Genomic DNA, 19,806 nt, shown 5'->3' on the forward strand with positions numbered 1-19,806 from the left:
CTGGTGGTTTCGCGTTGTATAGTATTGTTTATTATTCACTCACAAAAAATAATTGTACAAAAATAATTGTCCTGGTATATGAGACGTGATTATTGCTACAGATATGTATATGCATGAGAACTTGATTGTGATTATATGATTTTCGTCTCAAGCGGCACTGGCATTCGGTACGGCGTTCGACATTGCCTTGGGGTGCACTACCTTGAGTCGACACGGACGCGTTGGCTTCGACTTTGCTTAGGGGTGTGATCACCCTGAGTCGAGCTCGTTATACTTTGTATGTGATCGCGACTTTGCTTAGGAGAAACCGTCTACGGGAATGTATAGAACGATTGCGAACTGAGTCACGATTTATATAATGACAATGCAATAAGGTTTGGACACTGCTGTGAGTTTTAGCGAACTAAACGCGAGAAGGCTTTTAGCTTCATTTATAATTTTCAGTTTTCTGAGCTTGTGTTCCGATTGGTTTGGATTTTCAAGATCTTTGTCTCTATTGGACAATATGGATCTTCGGATTCCAAGCGCGGCAGATAAATGCCGGACAGTTGGGACCGACGGCTGCCACGAGCTCAGGATTAGAGGCGCCGATGTTTCTTTAATGATAATCTTTTATGATTTTGGTATTTGAACAATTGCAGCATCGACGCCGCAATGTCGGAATAACGTATTTTGAATAAGTCCTGTGTCAACAGGAAATGAGTGCCCACATCCCTTTCATTGTTTAAGTTTTCCCTTTCTTTGTGTCGCGCTTTAACCGTATGGTGCCGTCCGATTGCATTCTATTTTTTTGTGTGAATGAATATATGTGTGTATCCACATGAATATGTGTGTCTGTGTATGTATCGTGCACGACTTAACGTATGTGCGGACTATATGTATAACAAACAGTTCAGTGAGATAGAAAGATTAAAAAGTTAAGAACATTATCCATTCTATAAAAAAAATGCACTATTTAATATATTAATATTGCGCTTATATTTTTTTCATTTTGCACAGTCAATTCGAGCTTAAATAATAACACTATCATCGATACTACATGATTCTGAAGACATATGTATGCATATCAAAATTGAATAAAATATAATATTTTTGAACATTTTTCAGATTTTTCAAATTTGCATTTTGTTCTAATTTTAATCTCTATATTTTACAAACGTAGAGCACACAGTTTAAGCCATATATTTATATAGATCTGTTCTTGTTAAAATAAGCCAAGGGATATCTCCTCCAATTTTTTATATTTATTTAGGACTCACCCCGTACAAGCAAGAATTTAAAATCATTTTTAAAGAGTTTGATAAAATAGGATTTGCTTAAATTTCAGTAAAATATTATATTTTTAAAGAAGCAACGAACTAACAATCGAGACCGGATCTTGGCGCCTAATATTATTTTACATTTTATAACTTAACTATATTTTCAGTTTTTTATAAACTACACACCGATTTTGAAAAGCAATCGTAAACTGAAGCTAGAAATAATATCGCAATTTAAATTAATGATCAATTTAATAATGCTATAAGCACCTAGAAACACTAAATAATTTACTGCAAAAAATATTATCTCAGCCAGAATATTTTTTGTCATAAATTATTTAATATTTTAAGGTGCTTACAGCATTATTAAATTGACCATTAATTTAATTTGTGATATTATTTTTAGCTTCAGTTTATGATCGCGTTTTAACATCGACTGTGTTCGGCGCGCAATTTATAAAAACTGAAAATGTACTTAAAACATACATATAAAATAATATTAGGCACTAAATATTAGTTAGGTCTAGGTTTATATAATTCTATAGTTTTATGTAATCCAAATTATTATTGTATATTATATTTTAACTTTAATGTTATAACTGTTGTCTGAAAAATACGATACGATTGTTTTTATAATAATAGTATTAATAAAAAATTCCAATTGTTGAAGTTTGAAAAATGTTTGAAGTTATTTTATTTCCTACTCGATATCTTTCTTTTCATCTTATTGTTGAATAAAAATGAATATTTTCCTTCATTATACAACATTTCTTCATATAAACAAGCTGCATCTGTTTAGGATTAATAAATTCTTTAAAGAAAATTTTACATTTTTGCTTGTATGAAACAAGTTGTTGATTTGATACTTTTTTGACATTTTTTTTTGTGAGACGATTAATGAACATTAGTGTTTTTAAACAGCGATATAAAATATTTCAGTTTTATTGCTTACGTAAAAATTATATTGATAATCACACGTGCGATACCATTCAGTTTTCGTTACATTACTCGATAAAATTTGCTGGATAATCATAAATATGATTTCTACCGATTATTAATCGCGAACATAGGAAGTTACCTTTGAATTCGGTATGTCAAAAATGCGGGGAATTGAAATTCCTGAATTATAGTGCCGCATGATGGTGTACCGCCATCTCGTCTATATTTCGTTTCGTGACACAACAGGAAGAAGCGTGTAGGTACAGCACGATGAAAAGGGCCACGGAGGCACGACGGTATCTGCGTGCAGGAAGATTTATGAAATTCTCCTCATGACGACGAGGAGGCAGTGTAGAACCGGCGATAAATAACGTTTCACCTCGAAGACACGCATACGAGAGAGGTGGCGTTATCGATGCAAGTGCAGCTTGCCGCAGCTACTACTGACGAGGATATACGTGATCGCGCGTACGCCGCGTTTGGCCGACTGGCCATGCGTTTATGTAACAGCGGTGTTCCAAACGAGTTCACCAAAAAACTGGCTCCGCCGCATGTAATCCCGCTTTTTAATAATTTTATTTTTACAGATTATATAAATAGTTTTTGTTTCATTTACGTTTTTCTTTAACTATGTTGTAATCAAAATAGTGTAAAATTATTATGTTGTAATAAATCTTTGTTACTCATCAAAGTACATTTTAACTTTATTTGACTGTTTTTCATCTTATTCCGTATTAAAAGTCATTTTACCCGCATATGGAAGCATGATGGCAAAATTGACATCTGTTCTAAAATAAATTAAATTAAAAAGAATTTTAGTTTATTTAACAATTTCTAATTTTTACTGATGATAAACAAGGTTTTAGTGAATCTAAAAAAAATAGATTGTTATTTTTACATTACTTCATAAAAATTAACAAAAATCGACAAACATTAAGATCGTCATCTTACCCCCCTCTTCTCTGTATTGTATAAAATATTTTAATAACATTTTGAATAAAAATTTTGTAATTTTTTTTGTGTATATGTATAAAATATCTATAAAATATTTATATAATATATAGAAAGTAAGTAGTAATAAATATTTATAAATATTTATCATAAATATTGTGTGCTGTCTGGATAGGGATCCTATAATCACAATCTGGTTATAAGGCAAATATGAAAAATCTATAAAGAAAGAATAATGTACCGCCACTTTTTCTCATTCTCATGTTATTCTTTTTCTTATCTTTTGTATCTTTCCCAATAACCACAGACCAGTATAAGATACGTATAATAACCATTATAACCATACGTATTTTACGGTATAAAAACGTTTAAGATAAACGTATATAATCCGTGGACATGTCAGCAACCCATCCCAATTTTTTTACGTATTTATACGTACGTAAAAAAAATGTATATATGTAAATGTATTATTATCATATTTATAAATACGTTTATAATATATGATGTATATACATATAATAACCATTATAAGTATGCGTATTATACGGTATAAGAAACGTATGAGATAAATGTATATAATACGCTTATTTTTTAATTTTCTTAAAAAAAAATATATATTTTTTTTTAGTTTTTTAACAGATCTTATTACTTTTATAGCTTGATCTGTATTCACTGTTTTGCATATAAGAATTTTAAATCACTAAATACTATTACGCATTATTTTACAACTTTAAAAACGAATTGGCAGGATTTGAACTTAAGATCTCGGAATGGTAACTTTACACTAACACTGAGTTAATCGTATACTTGGAATATCGTTAATAAAAAGTTATATTTGAAGTAAAGATTTGAACAGGAAGAAACTTGCGTGTTGAGTGCCGCGCGAACACTCAAGCCTTTGATTATTTAAATTTAGATATTTTTATAATAAACTATGTAAATAATTAAAACTGTTTCTGTCCATAATCAGACCAGTAAAAATAGTGAAAAAAAAATAACAATTAGAAAATACTGGAGCATAAAAAATTATTGACGTAAAAAACACGTTACAAAAATCAATTTTGCAAATAATTGTTATAAATAAATTATTAAAAATTTACTGTAGAGGAAAACTGATTGCGCCAATTGATTCTACGAAAAAAATTAGTAAAGAAATATATATGACTCTTTCTTAAACCATTCATATTTTATGCAAAAGAATAAACTATATAAATAATTAAAATCCGTTCCTGCTTATGGCCAGACTGACAAAAGTAGCCAAAGAACAAATAGTTATAGAACCTGAGTATGAAAAAACATTATTAATGTAAAGAGCACATTGTAAAAGTCAATTTTGCAAATTAATTGTTATAGACAAATTATTAAAAATTGATTGTAATGAAAAACTGCGCCAATCGATTCAACGGGAAAAATTACTAAAGAAACATATATGATGCTTTCTTAATTATTATAGTTGTTATAAACAACATCAGTTGCAAAATTATTTTTTTAAGGAATTATACTTATACTAACAAACGTTAAAACGTTAAAACAATGTAAATTGATTATAATTTTTAAACGTATACTGATATACGTTATAAGATTTATTTATTATTATACTCATACCAACAAAAAACGTTCAAACAACGTAAATTTATTACAATTTTTAAACATATAATGTTATATGGTATAAAAATTGCTTATTACTTATACCTATATCAATTAAAAACGGATAAAAGTGTACATATATTACAACTTTTAAACGTACAATATTATATGATATAAAATTTGTTCTTTATTATATTTATACCAATTAAAAACATTTAAAAATTGAATATCTATTACCATTTTTTAACGAATATTATTATATGGTATAAAAAACGTTTATTACTTACACCTACACCATTTATATACCATTAATACGTATATTATATCACATTTATATAAATAAGTGTTTATTGGGTTGGTTATCCTTCCTCGAGTTTTCTCAATTCTAAGAGGAGCTGATTATTGAGTCGCTCGAGAGATTCTCTATCAATTTTGTTTAAATTTATAACCCGTATCCCCTTATCGTTAATTTGCTAAGGATTAGCTACTGTGAGTGATCCGTGATGAGTCATGCGCATGAATAAACAGATCCAGATCCCTTATAATTTCTAATATGATAATTCTTGTACGACGTCCGGACTTATCTTTATCTTGGCTTAGATAAAGTTAAATTTTTAATTTCTCATGCCGTCACGTTTTTTTTTTAATAACGCAAGTGATACTAACTATCGGCAAAAAGGGAAATCGTGGAGTTCCCCGGACGTAACAAAGATAAAAAACATAAAAGAAGAAGATTTATATTTGTAAAAAGAAAATATATGAAAAAAATTAAATGTAGAAAAGAATATATACAAAAAAGATATTTTGCATATACAGGGTGTCAGATGAAGTTCGCCTGTCGTCTCGGGAGTTGATAGAGCAAGTCAAACGGTCCTGTACTATTTTCTAATATTTGCAATAGTTAAGCGAGATAAAAATTAATAAAATTGGCGAATGAACGCGTATCGACGAGTGGTCCTTGCGTGCGGTGATTAGGAAAAGTACGCGCTCATTTGCCGACTTCAGTAATTTTTATCTCGGTAATTATTGCGAATATTGAAAAATAATACAGAATTTTTTTGCTCAGTTTGACTTGCTCTATCAATCTACGAGACCATGGGAAAACTTCATCTGACACCCTGTATAACAAAAGGATGTGTTTGAAACTAACTACACTCCCACCCCGCCCTCCACGCTTTGATGGGGTACTCAACACCCAGAAAAATCAAAAGTTTCCGTCCCTAATGAGTAGGATTGCTTTGGTTTGTATTTATCATTCGCTTTTATTTTGATCCAAAGTCCGCCATGTGCTCTAATCGTTATGCGATATTTAGCTAAAAAGTTTTTCTTGCCAACGACCGGTTCTAATTGACTCTTCCTCAGAATAGCGCTGATGATCGACTTCATCTGGAGCATGGCAAAATTGGATCCTAAAAAAGATACAAAAAAGGAACAATACATTTTTTACATGTATTTTATATTCTATTGAATATTTGTTTTTCTCACCAATACAGTTGCGACGTCCACCGCTGAATGGTATGTAGGCAAATGGATGCCTTGTTTCGGAGTTTTCAGGGCTAAACCGCTCTGGTTTGAAATCGTGAGGATCAGGAAAATGATGAGGTAATCGATGCGTACAATATGGCATTATAATTACATTGCACCCGGCCGGTATTACACGTTCTCCTGTATAATATAAAGATATTAAATAATAAAATATTAATAATTAGAAATTTTACAAAATACAAATAAAATAATTATTGTGCAAAATTTTTTTCTTTAAGTCTTACCTACTGTGATATCCTTCCCGAGTGTCCTCGCAAACAAAGGTACTGAAGGATATAATCTTAAAGATTCTTTAATGCACATTTCCAAGTTTTTCATCTTGGTGAGATCTTCCATAATTGGTGATCTTCTATCTTCACCAAAAATCTCATTTAATTCCTCGATACATTTTTTTTGCCATTTTTGATTCCTTGCCAAATAAAAAAGAGTAATTGCAGTAGATGTGGCGACTGATTCCTGGCCGGCCAACATAAAGGTGCAGCATTCTTCAATAGCTTCTTGTTTAGTGATTTGCGGATCGTTCGTGTTGGTCATGTACTCGATCATGAACTCAAGTAAAGATGTTTTTCTTGAGTCGTTGAAGAAATCGTTCTTTTGTGAAGATTCGTGCATTTTCTCCATTTTTTTATAACAAAAGTCCATCAATTCATTTTGGTGTTGTTGCTCTGATTTGCTAGCTGCTGTCAATCGGTAAATCCAATCAATTAGCAACCATGGATGCGCAAATCTATACATCATCGTAAACGGGTTCCTGTTTTTAAGACACTTGTTAGTAAGAGTTTACTGTAGTAATATCCAGTAAACATCAAATTACATGTAGTATAAATGTTGGTTGTAATTTGGCACTCAACAATATACTGTTATATAACTCGTTATATAATAATTACATTGTTGAGTGGAAAATTACAACTAACATTTGTATTACATGTAACTTTGTATTTGCTGAGCAATTTTCTAAAAGAAAAACACATTATCACAGAAAACTTACTGTCTAAATTTATCCTCTCCGTCATTGTACGTTTGGCTTGCCGGGATGCCCAAAATCGTTTCTGAAATATTATTGTGTTATATGATTCTATGAGCAAATGCTATGGTGGGACGTACTATTAATATAGTACGTTTCACACTTTTATTATGTGATATATTTATCTTCATTTTTGCGTTCATCACGTACCTCTCACTATATCGTAGACCGAGTTGTTAACAAATGTAGTGATGTTTATATCTTCCCCATCCTTTTCGAGCAACTTGTCAACTAGGCGATCGGCGCACTCGCCAAATGTTTCGATAAATTTTTTTAACATAGAGGGATGGAAGGCCAGTTGTAAGATTTTCCGATGTACCTTCCATTTGTCGACATCTTGAGTAATAAGACCCTTACCCAGAAAATTGTAGCAGCTTGTAAAAAGATGCCTTTGCTAGGTGTTTTGAGCTTTTGACTATTATTTCGATATCCTCCGGCTCGATGATCACAAACGTCATCCAAATGCGAATAATGCGACCATAATTCTGATGCTCGTCTGCTATTTTTTCCAATACTAGGAAATCAAAGTTTTTTTTATATATGTTACATTACGTGACAAATAATTTATTACTTTTAATAAGATGGAAACCAATATCGGAGCTCTCAGCCCTGATGATGCAAGCTGCAATGTTTGCGAAACGTCGGCAAAGTGCCCAACGTGGCATCCATCTGGAAACCCTCTCGGTTAACGATATCAATGGCCACGAAAGCCTCAAGACTGGAAGATGGAAATCATTTTATTTACAGACCGATAGAATGTTTATAATCTTTTGCAAAAATAATATGTTTATAAGATGTTTATTTAAGTGTGGATGTTGAATTAAAGTTTTGAAATTTTATGGATGTATTTACGAGGTGAAAATTTAAACATGAAATTGTTTATGAGATTGTCACGTGTGGCGTAGGAGGTGTGTCTCTTGTTTCTTTTTTTTTTCACAAAATTCAACAGGAGGCCGAGCGGATGTCTCCTTGTTGAGTTTTCTGGCGTGAGAGTTTGATGGCGAAAAAGAAGAGCGCAATTACTGCAGCCCAATTCAAAGAAAATTTCCAATTGCTAACATCAATCTGCCAACTAACGTGGCAGGTTGCAGACGAATATCTCCGTTTTTTTTTTACTTTTCTCTCTCTTTCTCCTTCTCTCTTGTCCCTACTCCACCAGTACGTTTATGAATATATATTTTTCTCATTTCTTTTCTTTCTATTATTACATATGTTGAAGTCCACTGTGACTGGTTCAAAGGAGGGAAAAATGAGGGAAAAGAAGAATTCTCAGACAACAATTATAAAATCGTAGGAAACATTTAATACGATTTTACGCGTGGTATTTACCGACACATCATTATTGAATTTGTTGAGAAGAAAATGGGGGAATTAATTGAAATTGTGGGAGGCAGTGGAGTAAATTATTGATTAATATTATTAGTTAACAGAAGGAACAGATATATCCGCCAAACAAAATTTACTGGTGGGTATTTATATACAATATAATATATTGTTACGGTTTAGAGACTCTACTTTTTAAATGTTTATTAAATAGTTGTCTATAAAACATCTTGTAAACAATTTTATGTTTAAATTAAATATTATCTCATAAACACTTCAATAAATATTTAATAAATATAATATTTTTGCCATGGGCATGATATTTAATTAAAAATATTTATAACAATTGCAATTATTGTATAACTTACGATTTTCTTCAATAAAGAGGTTTGCATTGCCAAGAATGAGCACCGTTTTTGGCCAATTAAGAGTGAAAATAAACCTGATGATTCTGAAGTAATTCTTTTGATATAATGCATGTAATATAGTCAAAATGACGGCTAGAAGAACAAGGTAGGCCCACATTTCTCCTGATGTGTGTAATTCAATTCAACTAATAAGAAATAAATAAGAAATATAATTTCCATGTTAGTTTTATATAAGTAATAAATTATAGCGAAAGCAACAAAAAAAATTTTTGCCTAATAACGAATGCTATCAATAACTCAATTTTTTTCTGCAATGTATATTTTTTGAAATGATAAGGACACTGAAATAATATTTAATCTTTTACTACTTTTGTTAGACTAAATACTCTAAAGGTCTATACAATTAAGAAAATTGGAATAATTTGTTATATCTGCTCCAACTTCACGCGGATTTTGTATTTCTAATGTCTGCAATACTTTAATTCATTATTTTTAACACGTAAAAATACTTTTTTGATTTAATACTGTTATATTGTACTAATTGCTGTTTATAATACTAGGAAAAAGTCAATTTTCAATTATTTTATAAGTGTGCATAAATGTGTCATGTATAGAAGGCTACGAATATAAACTAACACAATATAACGAAAAGAAAATTAAAACACAAATAGATTCGGTTTACTCGCTCATATCAAACTTTTATACTCGCTCATATCAAACTTTTATACGCTCGGTATAAAAAGACTACTTTCATTAAAAAATTTAAATGTAAGTATGTGGTCAATTAAAGTGTATTTGTAGAAAATGATATGCCGGATATGTTTTGTTTAATTGAATATAGAATAAGATTGCCAAAATTACATTCTTGAAAACAAGGATTTACGCATGTAATAAAAAAGTAAACGTATTATACATCGTACTATCTGGATATGTGTTTCAGTCTTGATATGTGAGTAATACAAAAACTATGTTTAAAAAATTTTAAAATATATATTTACATACCACCAAAAAAAGAGGTACACTAAAAATTTAGGAAAAATTTACCAAACTTTAAACGTTTGTTAAACAGAAAATATTTATGATACAGAAGTGTTTTAAAAAAGGAACTAAAGCTTGAAACCAGTACTTTTACGAGAAACTTTTAATGCCGATTAAGTGGCATGATTAATTTGCTAATAGCCGCTAATAGAACAAAAACTTACAAAATTGATAAATAGAACGTGCAGTTTCTAGAGTTGTGTGGAGTGAAGCAGTTGACGTAACTCAATTGACGTAACTCATTTGCATTGATAACGGCGACATTGCAATTCATAATTTATTATTATCTCTAGAAACTGCACGTTCTATTTATCGATTTTGCAAGTTTTTGTTCTATCATCAGCTATTAGCAAATTAATCATGCCACTTAATCGGTATTAAAAGTTTTTCAAAGTACTGGTTTCAAGCTATAATTTCTTTTTTGAAACACCTTTGTATCATAAATCATAATTTCTTGTTTTACAAGCGGTTAAAAGTTGGTAAATTTTTCATAAATTTTTAGTGTACCGCTTTTTTTGGTGGGCAGTGTACATATATATATATAATTTAACCTTTTGTCGTATCTTGTATGTATGCGCGTGTGCGTTTCTATGAGTTGTGCGGGCCATACTTGATAACACTACGATACTGAATTTAATGCGAGCTTACGTGAACTTTTTTATATGTATGTACACATATTGAAGAGTGGAGGAAGGTAAGAGTAGAGGAGAAGAGGGTATTATGGCTACTGTCGACAATTTGGCTACCTCTCTTATTTTCGTTATTAGGTGACATATTCTAATTGCTTATGAAGTTATTCGTTTAGTGGCTCGTCGTTTTTTACCATAGTAATGCTAATATGCCAATAGATAATGACTAACAATTGTTATAAGGCATTTTTACTTTTGAGTACTTCTAAACTTTTTCAAAGTACACTTTTAACTTTTAATTACATACACTTCCTCATTATTCTTAAACTTGAGTGTATTATCACACGAAGGTACATATATACTCGAGTGTTTTTTGATTATTTATTTTTTTATTCGGCCATATACATTTCAAGTTATACAAAGTTAAAACAATAACATGTAATTTTGTTAATATGGTTTTTTAAGCGTAATTTTTATATTAAAATATTTCTTCAATAAATCAGTTGTCATTCTAAAGAGCAATGTTTAGAAACATTAGAGACATCACTTTATGCTTGTTGTTTAATGTTAAACAAGGATAAAATGATATTTTTAATGAGATTTCTGATGGTATTTCTAAATCTTTTGAACGCAGAAAAATTCTAAATCAAGAAAATTCTAAACAATGGAAAATTAAAAATATATAATTTTGTAACAATGTACTGTGTTTTTTTAAACTAAACTAATTTTTTAAAATTATTTTTATAGATAGCCATATTACAACCACTTTTTTTCTTCCATCAATTATGCAATGCATTAGATTTTTATAAATCACGTCTTAAATAATAAATATTTTATTACTTTGAGTTTGAAATCTGTCAAACAACACTCTGACAAATATAATCATTGAAATTTCAATAGAAAATATTAATTATGAACAAAGTTATTCAATAAAATAAAAATAATGCCATATTACACTTTTCTCCTCTACTATTAATTTATAAAACATGTTTATTTTTCGTAAAACTTTGTTTAAATTTCATGATAAAAGTTTACAAAAACTACATAAACATGGTGATGTACTCGTAAATTTCAAGATAAAACTTTTTATTGCCAATTATCTCATTAATTAAAAAATTTATGTTTAATTTTATAATAAATATCTAAGTTAGTATTGTATTTCAGATTTATTATTGCTTACAAAATTTTCTTTTTATATACTTTTTCAATATTTCAACAATCATTACGAAGAATAAGACACTGAAAATTATGTCCATTATAAATTTTTTTGGATGTTTTATGGACGTCCCAACTTGTAAAAAACGAACGCCCACAAGACGTCCAATGGATGTTCGTCGGATTTTATTTAGATATCCTATGAACATCCCAATGTTTTAAATCAAATGTCCACTGGACGTCTGTGTGCTATTCGGATATGTTGTTTTATATAAAAAGTTTAATTGGTTCCACAAAATATATTCTTCTGTTTTGTTTCGTGAACTAAATAGTTTTGTCGTACTATGTACAAAACTTAAGTATTTCATAATGAAATTATTTATAACATTTATGTAATGATAAAATTTTGTTTCACATTAATTTAAATAATGCTTAATAAGTGTAACTTTATGTTTCTTTAAAGAAATATATAGATTTTATATAACAGAAGAAAGAATAATAATTCAAAGAAAATTATTTTTTCCGTTAATCAAATAATTTGGTAAAATTTTACGCATAACAACGCCGACTATATTACAGTGTCAAGTACGAATATATGGCAACAGTACACTAAATAGTTGAAAAACAATCAACCATTTTATTATTTATATTTTGGTGTGACGATGTGACACGAGTTTCGTAATCTAATCTATGTATAAAGACGATTATTTCACATTAGATAGTTTCTTTATGTGATATGAAGTTATTTCTGTATCATAATATGTGAATTGCGAGGATGTGTATTGCGACAGGAATGTTTCTTAATTAATTGTTTTACTTTACCAGAATAATGTCGTTGCAAGTATTCCACAGAACAAATAAAAAATTTCTGTTTTTAAGTCAAGATTTATTGTAAAGCGATGTCAAGAATTGCGATGTATTGTAGTCCGAGTAGACCAAATGTTATGTTACAAGTTCAAACTAATGTGCTCTATGTTCGCTCGTCGATTCTATGTATTGCTCAAAACAAATGATTATTCTGAAGGCTGGAGCAGGAGTGAGCTAAAGACGGGCAAATTTACCCGGTTATTCTAATAATCGATGTTTTTTTCACGGTTAACCGCTTATAAACAGGTTTATTTTTTACACTCAGTTAATCAAACAACCGGTTACAACATGTGATAATCGGACGCATTAATTATTTTACAAATTAATGTTTTATTCAAATAGGCTGCGTTCGGAAATCCTACCTGTTGGGTAGAGTAGCGTTTAACTGATCAATCAAATCAAAGAGATTTTTGTTTTTCTGTCTTGATTAATCAATTAAACTTTCCTAAACTATGCGTTCAGCGACCTGTGTTCAGAAATCCATGGGTAGTATTTCCGAACGCAGCTTTAATTAGTTGATGGCAAAAATAATTGTGTGCCATATGTCCATGTGTCGTGTTTGTTTCATGGATGTGCCATGTTTTTATGGATACGCAACTACGTATATTTTTTAATAAATACTATTGAATAAATGTACGGAATACTAATAAAATAAATTATAGTAATTGCTACAAATCAAGAGGCGCGGTCGCGTCTTGTGCCAATTTAAAAAAAAAATAAAAAACGCAAGAAAGACCGTACCTCTTTTACGCGAGTCAACGATTTCAAGCATAACAGAATTATAGTGATTTGCATTGATAACGGCAACATTGCAATTCATAATTCATTATTATTTTGTAAGAAACAACTTTTCTTCAAATTGGCATAACTTAGCAAAAAATTATCGTATCGAGTTCCGCAAAATCGCATTTTGAATGGAAAAATTCAAACTTTCATGCGCTTTTTACGTCATTGAGTTACGTCAACTGCTTCACTCCATACAACTCTAGAAACTGCACGTTCTATTTATCGATTTTGTTCTATCATCAGCTATTAGCAAATAAATCATGCTACTTAATTGGCATTAAAAGTTTCTCAAAGTACTGGTTTCAAGCTTTAATTCCTTTTTCGAAACATCCCTGTATCATAAATATTTCCTGTTTTAGAAGCGTTTAAAGTTTGGTAAATTTTTTCTAAATTTTTAGTGTATCGCTTTTTTGGTGGGCAGTGTACTTATTTTAGCTGGAGGAACAAGAGAATGTGAAATTACGCAGAGTTTATTGTATATGATTTGCAAAGATAACCTTCCCTTAAGCTGTACGGAAGAAGAGGGCATGAAAAAATTCTTAAATACAGCGATACCATTATACAGGGTGATTCAGAATAACCCGTTGTCTTTTAAGGGGCGTATTCCTGATCGAATTCTAAAACGATTTTTCCTTTGCCAAAAATTTGTCAGACGCTTAGATTTTAGAATATCAGCCGATTAAGTTAGCGTATCAAGGGTCGAATACAGATGGTACGCAGGGGCGGCGCACTCACCATTACGTGCGGGTGTATCGAGAGGTGCCTCCTGCGCTCAGCTGATACAACACACAAGTATTTCTCCCTTCTCACACACTCACTCACTCACTCTCTCTCTCTCTCTCTCTCTCTCTCTCTCTCTCTCTCTCTGTCACATCACAATACTAGCTTTAACTTACAACTGTAATTAATTTTCATCTTAATTTTAATGATTTTAATAAGAGAAGTGCCAGGAAATTCTTTGTACAGTCGAAGAATCGAACAAAGAATTGCACGAAATCTACAAAAGTATTTACATCTCGAGTTTTTAGAAACAGTAGTACTTTTTTTGTTACAGAGAGAGAGAGAGATAGAGAGAGGGGAGGGGGAGAGCAAACGCGCGCACGTGCGCGCGTGCTTGCATGAACAAGTTTGGACATGCATTTACTTACGTATTATTCTGTACAGCAATCAATTAGTTGTCTCCACGATGAGACAGACCAAAATTTCTTTGATCCTCTCGTAAAGTATCACTTTAATATTATAATACACAATTCATTCACTTGATCAATAAAACTTCAGTAACTAATTAACGATCACTTCGAGTAACGATCACTGTAAATAATTATTAGTCATTTGGCGTGCGAAAATATGTATCTCGATAAAACTCGTGTTTACGCGCGACGAACAGACAACACGTGTTTACTCGACAACAGGAAAGAGCCGACTGATTTTATGGGATATGTTATGATCAAATATGAATGCGTGATTGGTCGAACAGAAATTAGAACGCGGCAATTTAAAAGTAAAGTAGTGATTAATATTGTTTATAATAATAAAATTTATTGAAAAATATTTTTCTACTTATTTTAATAAAATTATTTTTTTATATCAAGAGATTCTACACTGAGACAAAAAGTTATTAAATTTTAATAAATATTTGTTTGAATACTTGCGATGACATAATTTATTAAATGTAATTAAATATCTAGATTTCGTGCAATTCTTTGTTCGATTCTTCGACTGTATAAAGACTTTCCTGGCACTTCTCTTATTAAAATCATTAAAATTAAGAAGAAAATTAATTACATTTTTAAGTTAAAGCTAGCATTGTGATGTGACAGACAGAGAGAGAGAGAGAGAGAGAGAGAGAGAGAGAGAGAGAGAGAGAGAGAGAGAGAGAGAGAGAGAGAGGGAGAGGGAGAGAGGAGAGAGAGAGAGGGAGAGAGGGAGAGAGGGAGAGAGGGAGAGAGGGAGAGAGGGAGAGAGGGAGAGAGGGAGAGAGGGAGAGAGGGAGAGAGGGAGAGAGGGAGAGAGGGAGAGAGGGAGAGAGGGAGAGAGGGAGAGAGGGAGAGAGGGAGAGAGGGAGAGAGGGAGAGAGGGAGAGAGGGAGAGAGGGAGAGAGGGAGAGAGGGAGAGAGGGAGAGAGAGAGAGGGAGAGAGGAGAGAGAGGGAGAGAGGGAGAGAGGGAGAGAGGGAGAGAGGGAGAGAGGGAGAGAGAGAGAGAGAGAGAGAGAGAGAGAGAGAGAGAGAGAGAGAGAGAGAGAGAGAGAGAGAGAGAGAGAGAGAGAGTGAGAGTAAGAGGGGAGAGACTTGTGTGTTGTATCAGCTTAGCGCAGCAGGCACCTTACGACACACCCGCGCGTAACGGTGAGTGCGCCACCCCTGCGTAACATCTGTATTCGACCCGTGATACGCTAACTTAATCGGCTGATATTTCAAAATCTAAGCGTCTGACAAATTTTTGGCAAAGGAAAAATCGTCTTAGAATTCGACCGGGAATACGTCCCTTGAAAGACAACTGGTTATTCTGAATCACCCTGTATAAAGCACCAAGCAGGAAAACGGTTAAATATTGCATTAATATTATTCTTGTTTAAGTCAATGTATATGTATATGCTTACAACAAATTTAATTGTGTTGTTATTTTTGACAGATTACATTCCTCATAGAAAACAAATACATTTCCTTACAGGCCATTGTTAGAAATAAAATGTGTGAAGTTAATAGAACTTCTTTTACAACTGATATCGCGACCGTTATGAATGCAACTAGAAGTTTCATTGTACTAACAGCTCATTATATCGGTAAGGATTAAAAAATGCAATTTTTGTTGTATTTGTAAATATTTGTAGATATTAGTAAATATTTCATACATTTCAGATGAAAAAAAAAAAAGATAATGGTGCAAACATTGTCGCTGGAATAAAAATGTTATTAGCAAAAGAAAATTTAGAAATTAACATCCATATGCCATGTCTAGCACATAATATTAATTTAGTGGTGTGCAAAGCTCTTGGCGCTATTGATGATATTGTTAACATCATTGACAAAGTAAAACAGATTGTTGCTTATTTCAAGCATAGTAATGTTGCCCAAGATAACATGCACAACGAACAAAAAAAAAGAAAAATGGTAAAAGTGATGGCACTTATTTGTATTTAATACAAGAAGTAGCCACAAGGTGGAACTCAACGTTTTACTGCCTAGAAGGATTCCAATTATATTACACGTCTCGTTCTCGGTGATGAAGAAATGTAGTAATGTTTGCCATGATTAACTTCACAATGTTTAGAGTACAAGAATAAAGGACTTTAAATAGGCGCCAACGGCCCCAAGGTGGCGCCAGTTGCTTTGCGGCGCTTCCTGTTCTCGCTTGCTCTCTCTCTCTCCCGTCATATTGTTTTGTTGTGCAGAACTTCGCACATCTAAGAGTATAACTATCGCTTATATATTAACAATAAAAGAGTTTTGCTTTAGTTCCATGATGAGAAGTGGAAAGAAGAGAAAGCACTCACGTTCCAGATCAAGAGATCGTTACAAGAACCGTGACAGATCGGATGAAAGATTGCAGAAAATGCAAATTCAACTGGATGACCTAACAAGCCAGTTACAAATCCTAAGTCAGGCACAAATACCAACACATCAGGAAATCAGGGGTACGTTGGAGGTTATAAAAATTTCCACACAAATTTTGTAACCCCCCTTTTTTGTACTCATAACCTTGTTTTGAACTTTCCACACGAAAGTCAAAACTGTCAGGTCCACACGATTCTGATGAGGAAAAATAGTTACGAAGAAAGTCAATAAAAATAAAATATTCTCGCACTACCCACAATAAGTGGTGCCTTTCTTTACTTTCTCACAAATATCTACCCGATTCTGGCAAGGCGAAGAACTGCAAATAATTCAACAAGAATAAAATATTTTCGCACTACGCACAATAAGTAGCGCCTTGTTTATTTCTCTCACGAATAAGTAAGTAATCTCTTTTCCCTTGTTTTTATCTTTTTTTCAAGTAAAGTAAAAGAAGGTAACAAAGAGAACTTGCCTAACCTAGCTAATAAAGCGATTGAACTCGGTGCTGACACACCAACACCGAATGATATATCAACTGTTCTCAAAGAAATGTTGGACATCTTAGGAGAAGATCCCAGCAGCACAAAGGAAATAGTAGTTGATCTCCATCCTGAATTAAAAATCAGATGGGAAAAATGGCTACGAGAGGGTTTTCCAGACGACGATAAGAAGCCTATTCTAGAAAAATATCCTCGTAAAAAAGAATTGCTTGTAGAAACTCCCAAGGTCAATCTAGAGATTGTTCCAGTAATGACAGATATTGCTAAGAAACGAGACGGACATTTCATTGACACTCCAAATACAGTGGGCTCGGCATTATCAGCCTTAGGGACTGCAATCTCAATGATTCTGAACGAGCCAGAGGACGGAATTGACTCGAAAACTCTCATAACTTACCTCTGTGATGCTGATAAACTAATGACGGATGTTTTCCATAAACACTCTGTCGCTAGAAGATCCTTTATTACACCGTTACTAAGCAAATCAGTAAAACCAACGGTCGACGTTACAAAACCAGACGAATGGCTCTATGGAACCAAGTTTGCTGAACAAGTTAAGGAAGCAAAAACTATTGAAAAAGCGTGCACTAACATCAAAGCTCCCGACAAGACTTCTAAAATCTTTGATAAAAAACCAAAGTATCAGGAAAACTTCAAAACCTCACCTGCAAGATACAAGCAGGTGGGTCAGTATTAGAGACGTCCAACAATAAGGTTCAGATCGTGGAATACACAGTCCAATCAGAGAACATCGAAGACTTCGAGTCGCTCGAAGAGTCAGACGTCGACGAAGAAATAGCTGAAGTAAAGCCAGTTGTAGGTCGCCTTAAATTATTTATAAATAATTGGCATGAAGTAACTACTGATGAACACACAATTCGATGGCTGCAAGGATATAAAATCCCCTTCAAAAAGCTTTCAAAACAAGATAATCCTCCAAAAGAACCCAGCTGGTTAACAAAAGAATCTCTTAAAATTAAGAATGAACTTAAAAAATTGTTATCCATGCAAGCAGTCAAAGAGTGTAAAGATTGTGATGGACAATTCATCTCATCATATTTTCTAGTTCTAAAATCTAATGGGTCCAACAGATTTATTATCAACTTAAAAAACTTAAATAAATTTATTACTCCACCACACTTTAAAATGGAAAATATACGCTCTGCAAAAGCTCTATTAAGTCAAGGAAACTAGATGGCGTCAGTGGATGTGAAATATGCGTGTTATTTGTTACCAGTACACGAAGAGTTTCGCAAATATTTACGCTTTGGATTCCAGAACAAATTATTTCAATTTACATGCCTACCCTTTGGGTTATGTACTAGTCCTTATGGTTACACAAAAATTATAAAATCGGTAATGAATAAATTAAGAACATTAGGAATGCTATGTGTAATTTACATTGACGATTTACTTTTTATTAAAAATTCGTTTGTCCTGAGCTCAGAGGTTGTACAGATACCAATAAAACTATTGGAACATTTAGGTTTTGTGGTAAATTACAAAAAGAGTTCTCTAATACCCAGTCAAAAACGCAAGTATTTAGGCTTTATAATAAATTCTGTAGACTACACGCAGAATTAACAGAGAAGAAAAAGTCACAAATAATTAAGTTATGTAAAATTTTCGAAGAAGGAAAATACTTTAAAATGTTTGCTAAACTATTAGGTGTTTTAGCAGTTCTTGCAGTAGCTTATGGATTAATTCACTGTAAAAGACTAGAACGACAAACATTTCTAGCTTTAATTGTTAATAATAACAGCTACAAAGGAAAGATACTTATTAACAAAAAGATGAGGGAAGATTTAAACTGGTGGCAAAATAAAACTGTATTAGGAAAGAATCCTATCAGATTAAATCAATTTCAAATTGAGTTATCATCAGATGCATTCTTGACTGGGTGGGGAGCTCATTGTAGAGGTTTGAGCGCTCATGGCCTCTGGTCTAACGAGGAAAGAAAATTTAGTATTAATTACCTAGAGTTACTAACAGCCTTTCTGGCATTGAAGTGTTTCGTAGAAGATTACTCTAACTGCGAAATTTTAATAAAATAATTTTAATAAAAATAAACAACACATCCGCAATAGCATACGTACATAAATAAAGCGGGTGGAATCCAATTTCCACACTTAAGTAAATTATCGCGAAAGATTTGGAAATGGTGCAAAGATAGGAATGTATGGATTTTTGCTTCTTACATCCCTTCAAAAGAGAACATTAAAGCGGATTATGCATCACGTATCGTTAACATTGACACAGAATGGAAGTTGAATCACAAGG

General features: G+C 32.2%; 1 protein-coding gene across 1 annotated transcript; it reads right to left on the reverse strand.

Annotated features, from left to right (window-relative positions):
• Positions 1 to 4,719: 4,719 nt before the first annotated feature.
• On the reverse strand, positions 4,720 to 10,374 carry LOC105198270 (probable cytochrome P450 4aa1). Its single transcript, XM_039456275.1, is given in 8 exon segments — positions 4,720 to 6,145; positions 6,222 to 6,401; positions 6,506 to 7,032; positions 7,270 to 7,330; positions 7,456 to 7,673; positions 7,675 to 7,819; positions 7,877 to 8,023; positions 8,997 to 10,374. Coding segments are annotated over 8 exon segments (1,656 nt in total). The 5' UTR covers positions 9,154 to 10,374; the 3' UTR covers positions 4,720 to 5,924.
• Positions 10,375 to 19,806: the final 9,432 nt, after the last annotated feature.

This window comes from Solenopsis invicta, chromosome 1 (assembly GCF_016802725.1).
Source record: "Solenopsis invicta isolate M01_SB chromosome 1, UNIL_Sinv_3.0, whole genome shotgun sequence".
Lineage (NCBI taxonomy): Eukaryota > Metazoa > Arthropoda > Insecta > Hymenoptera > Formicidae > Solenopsis > Solenopsis invicta.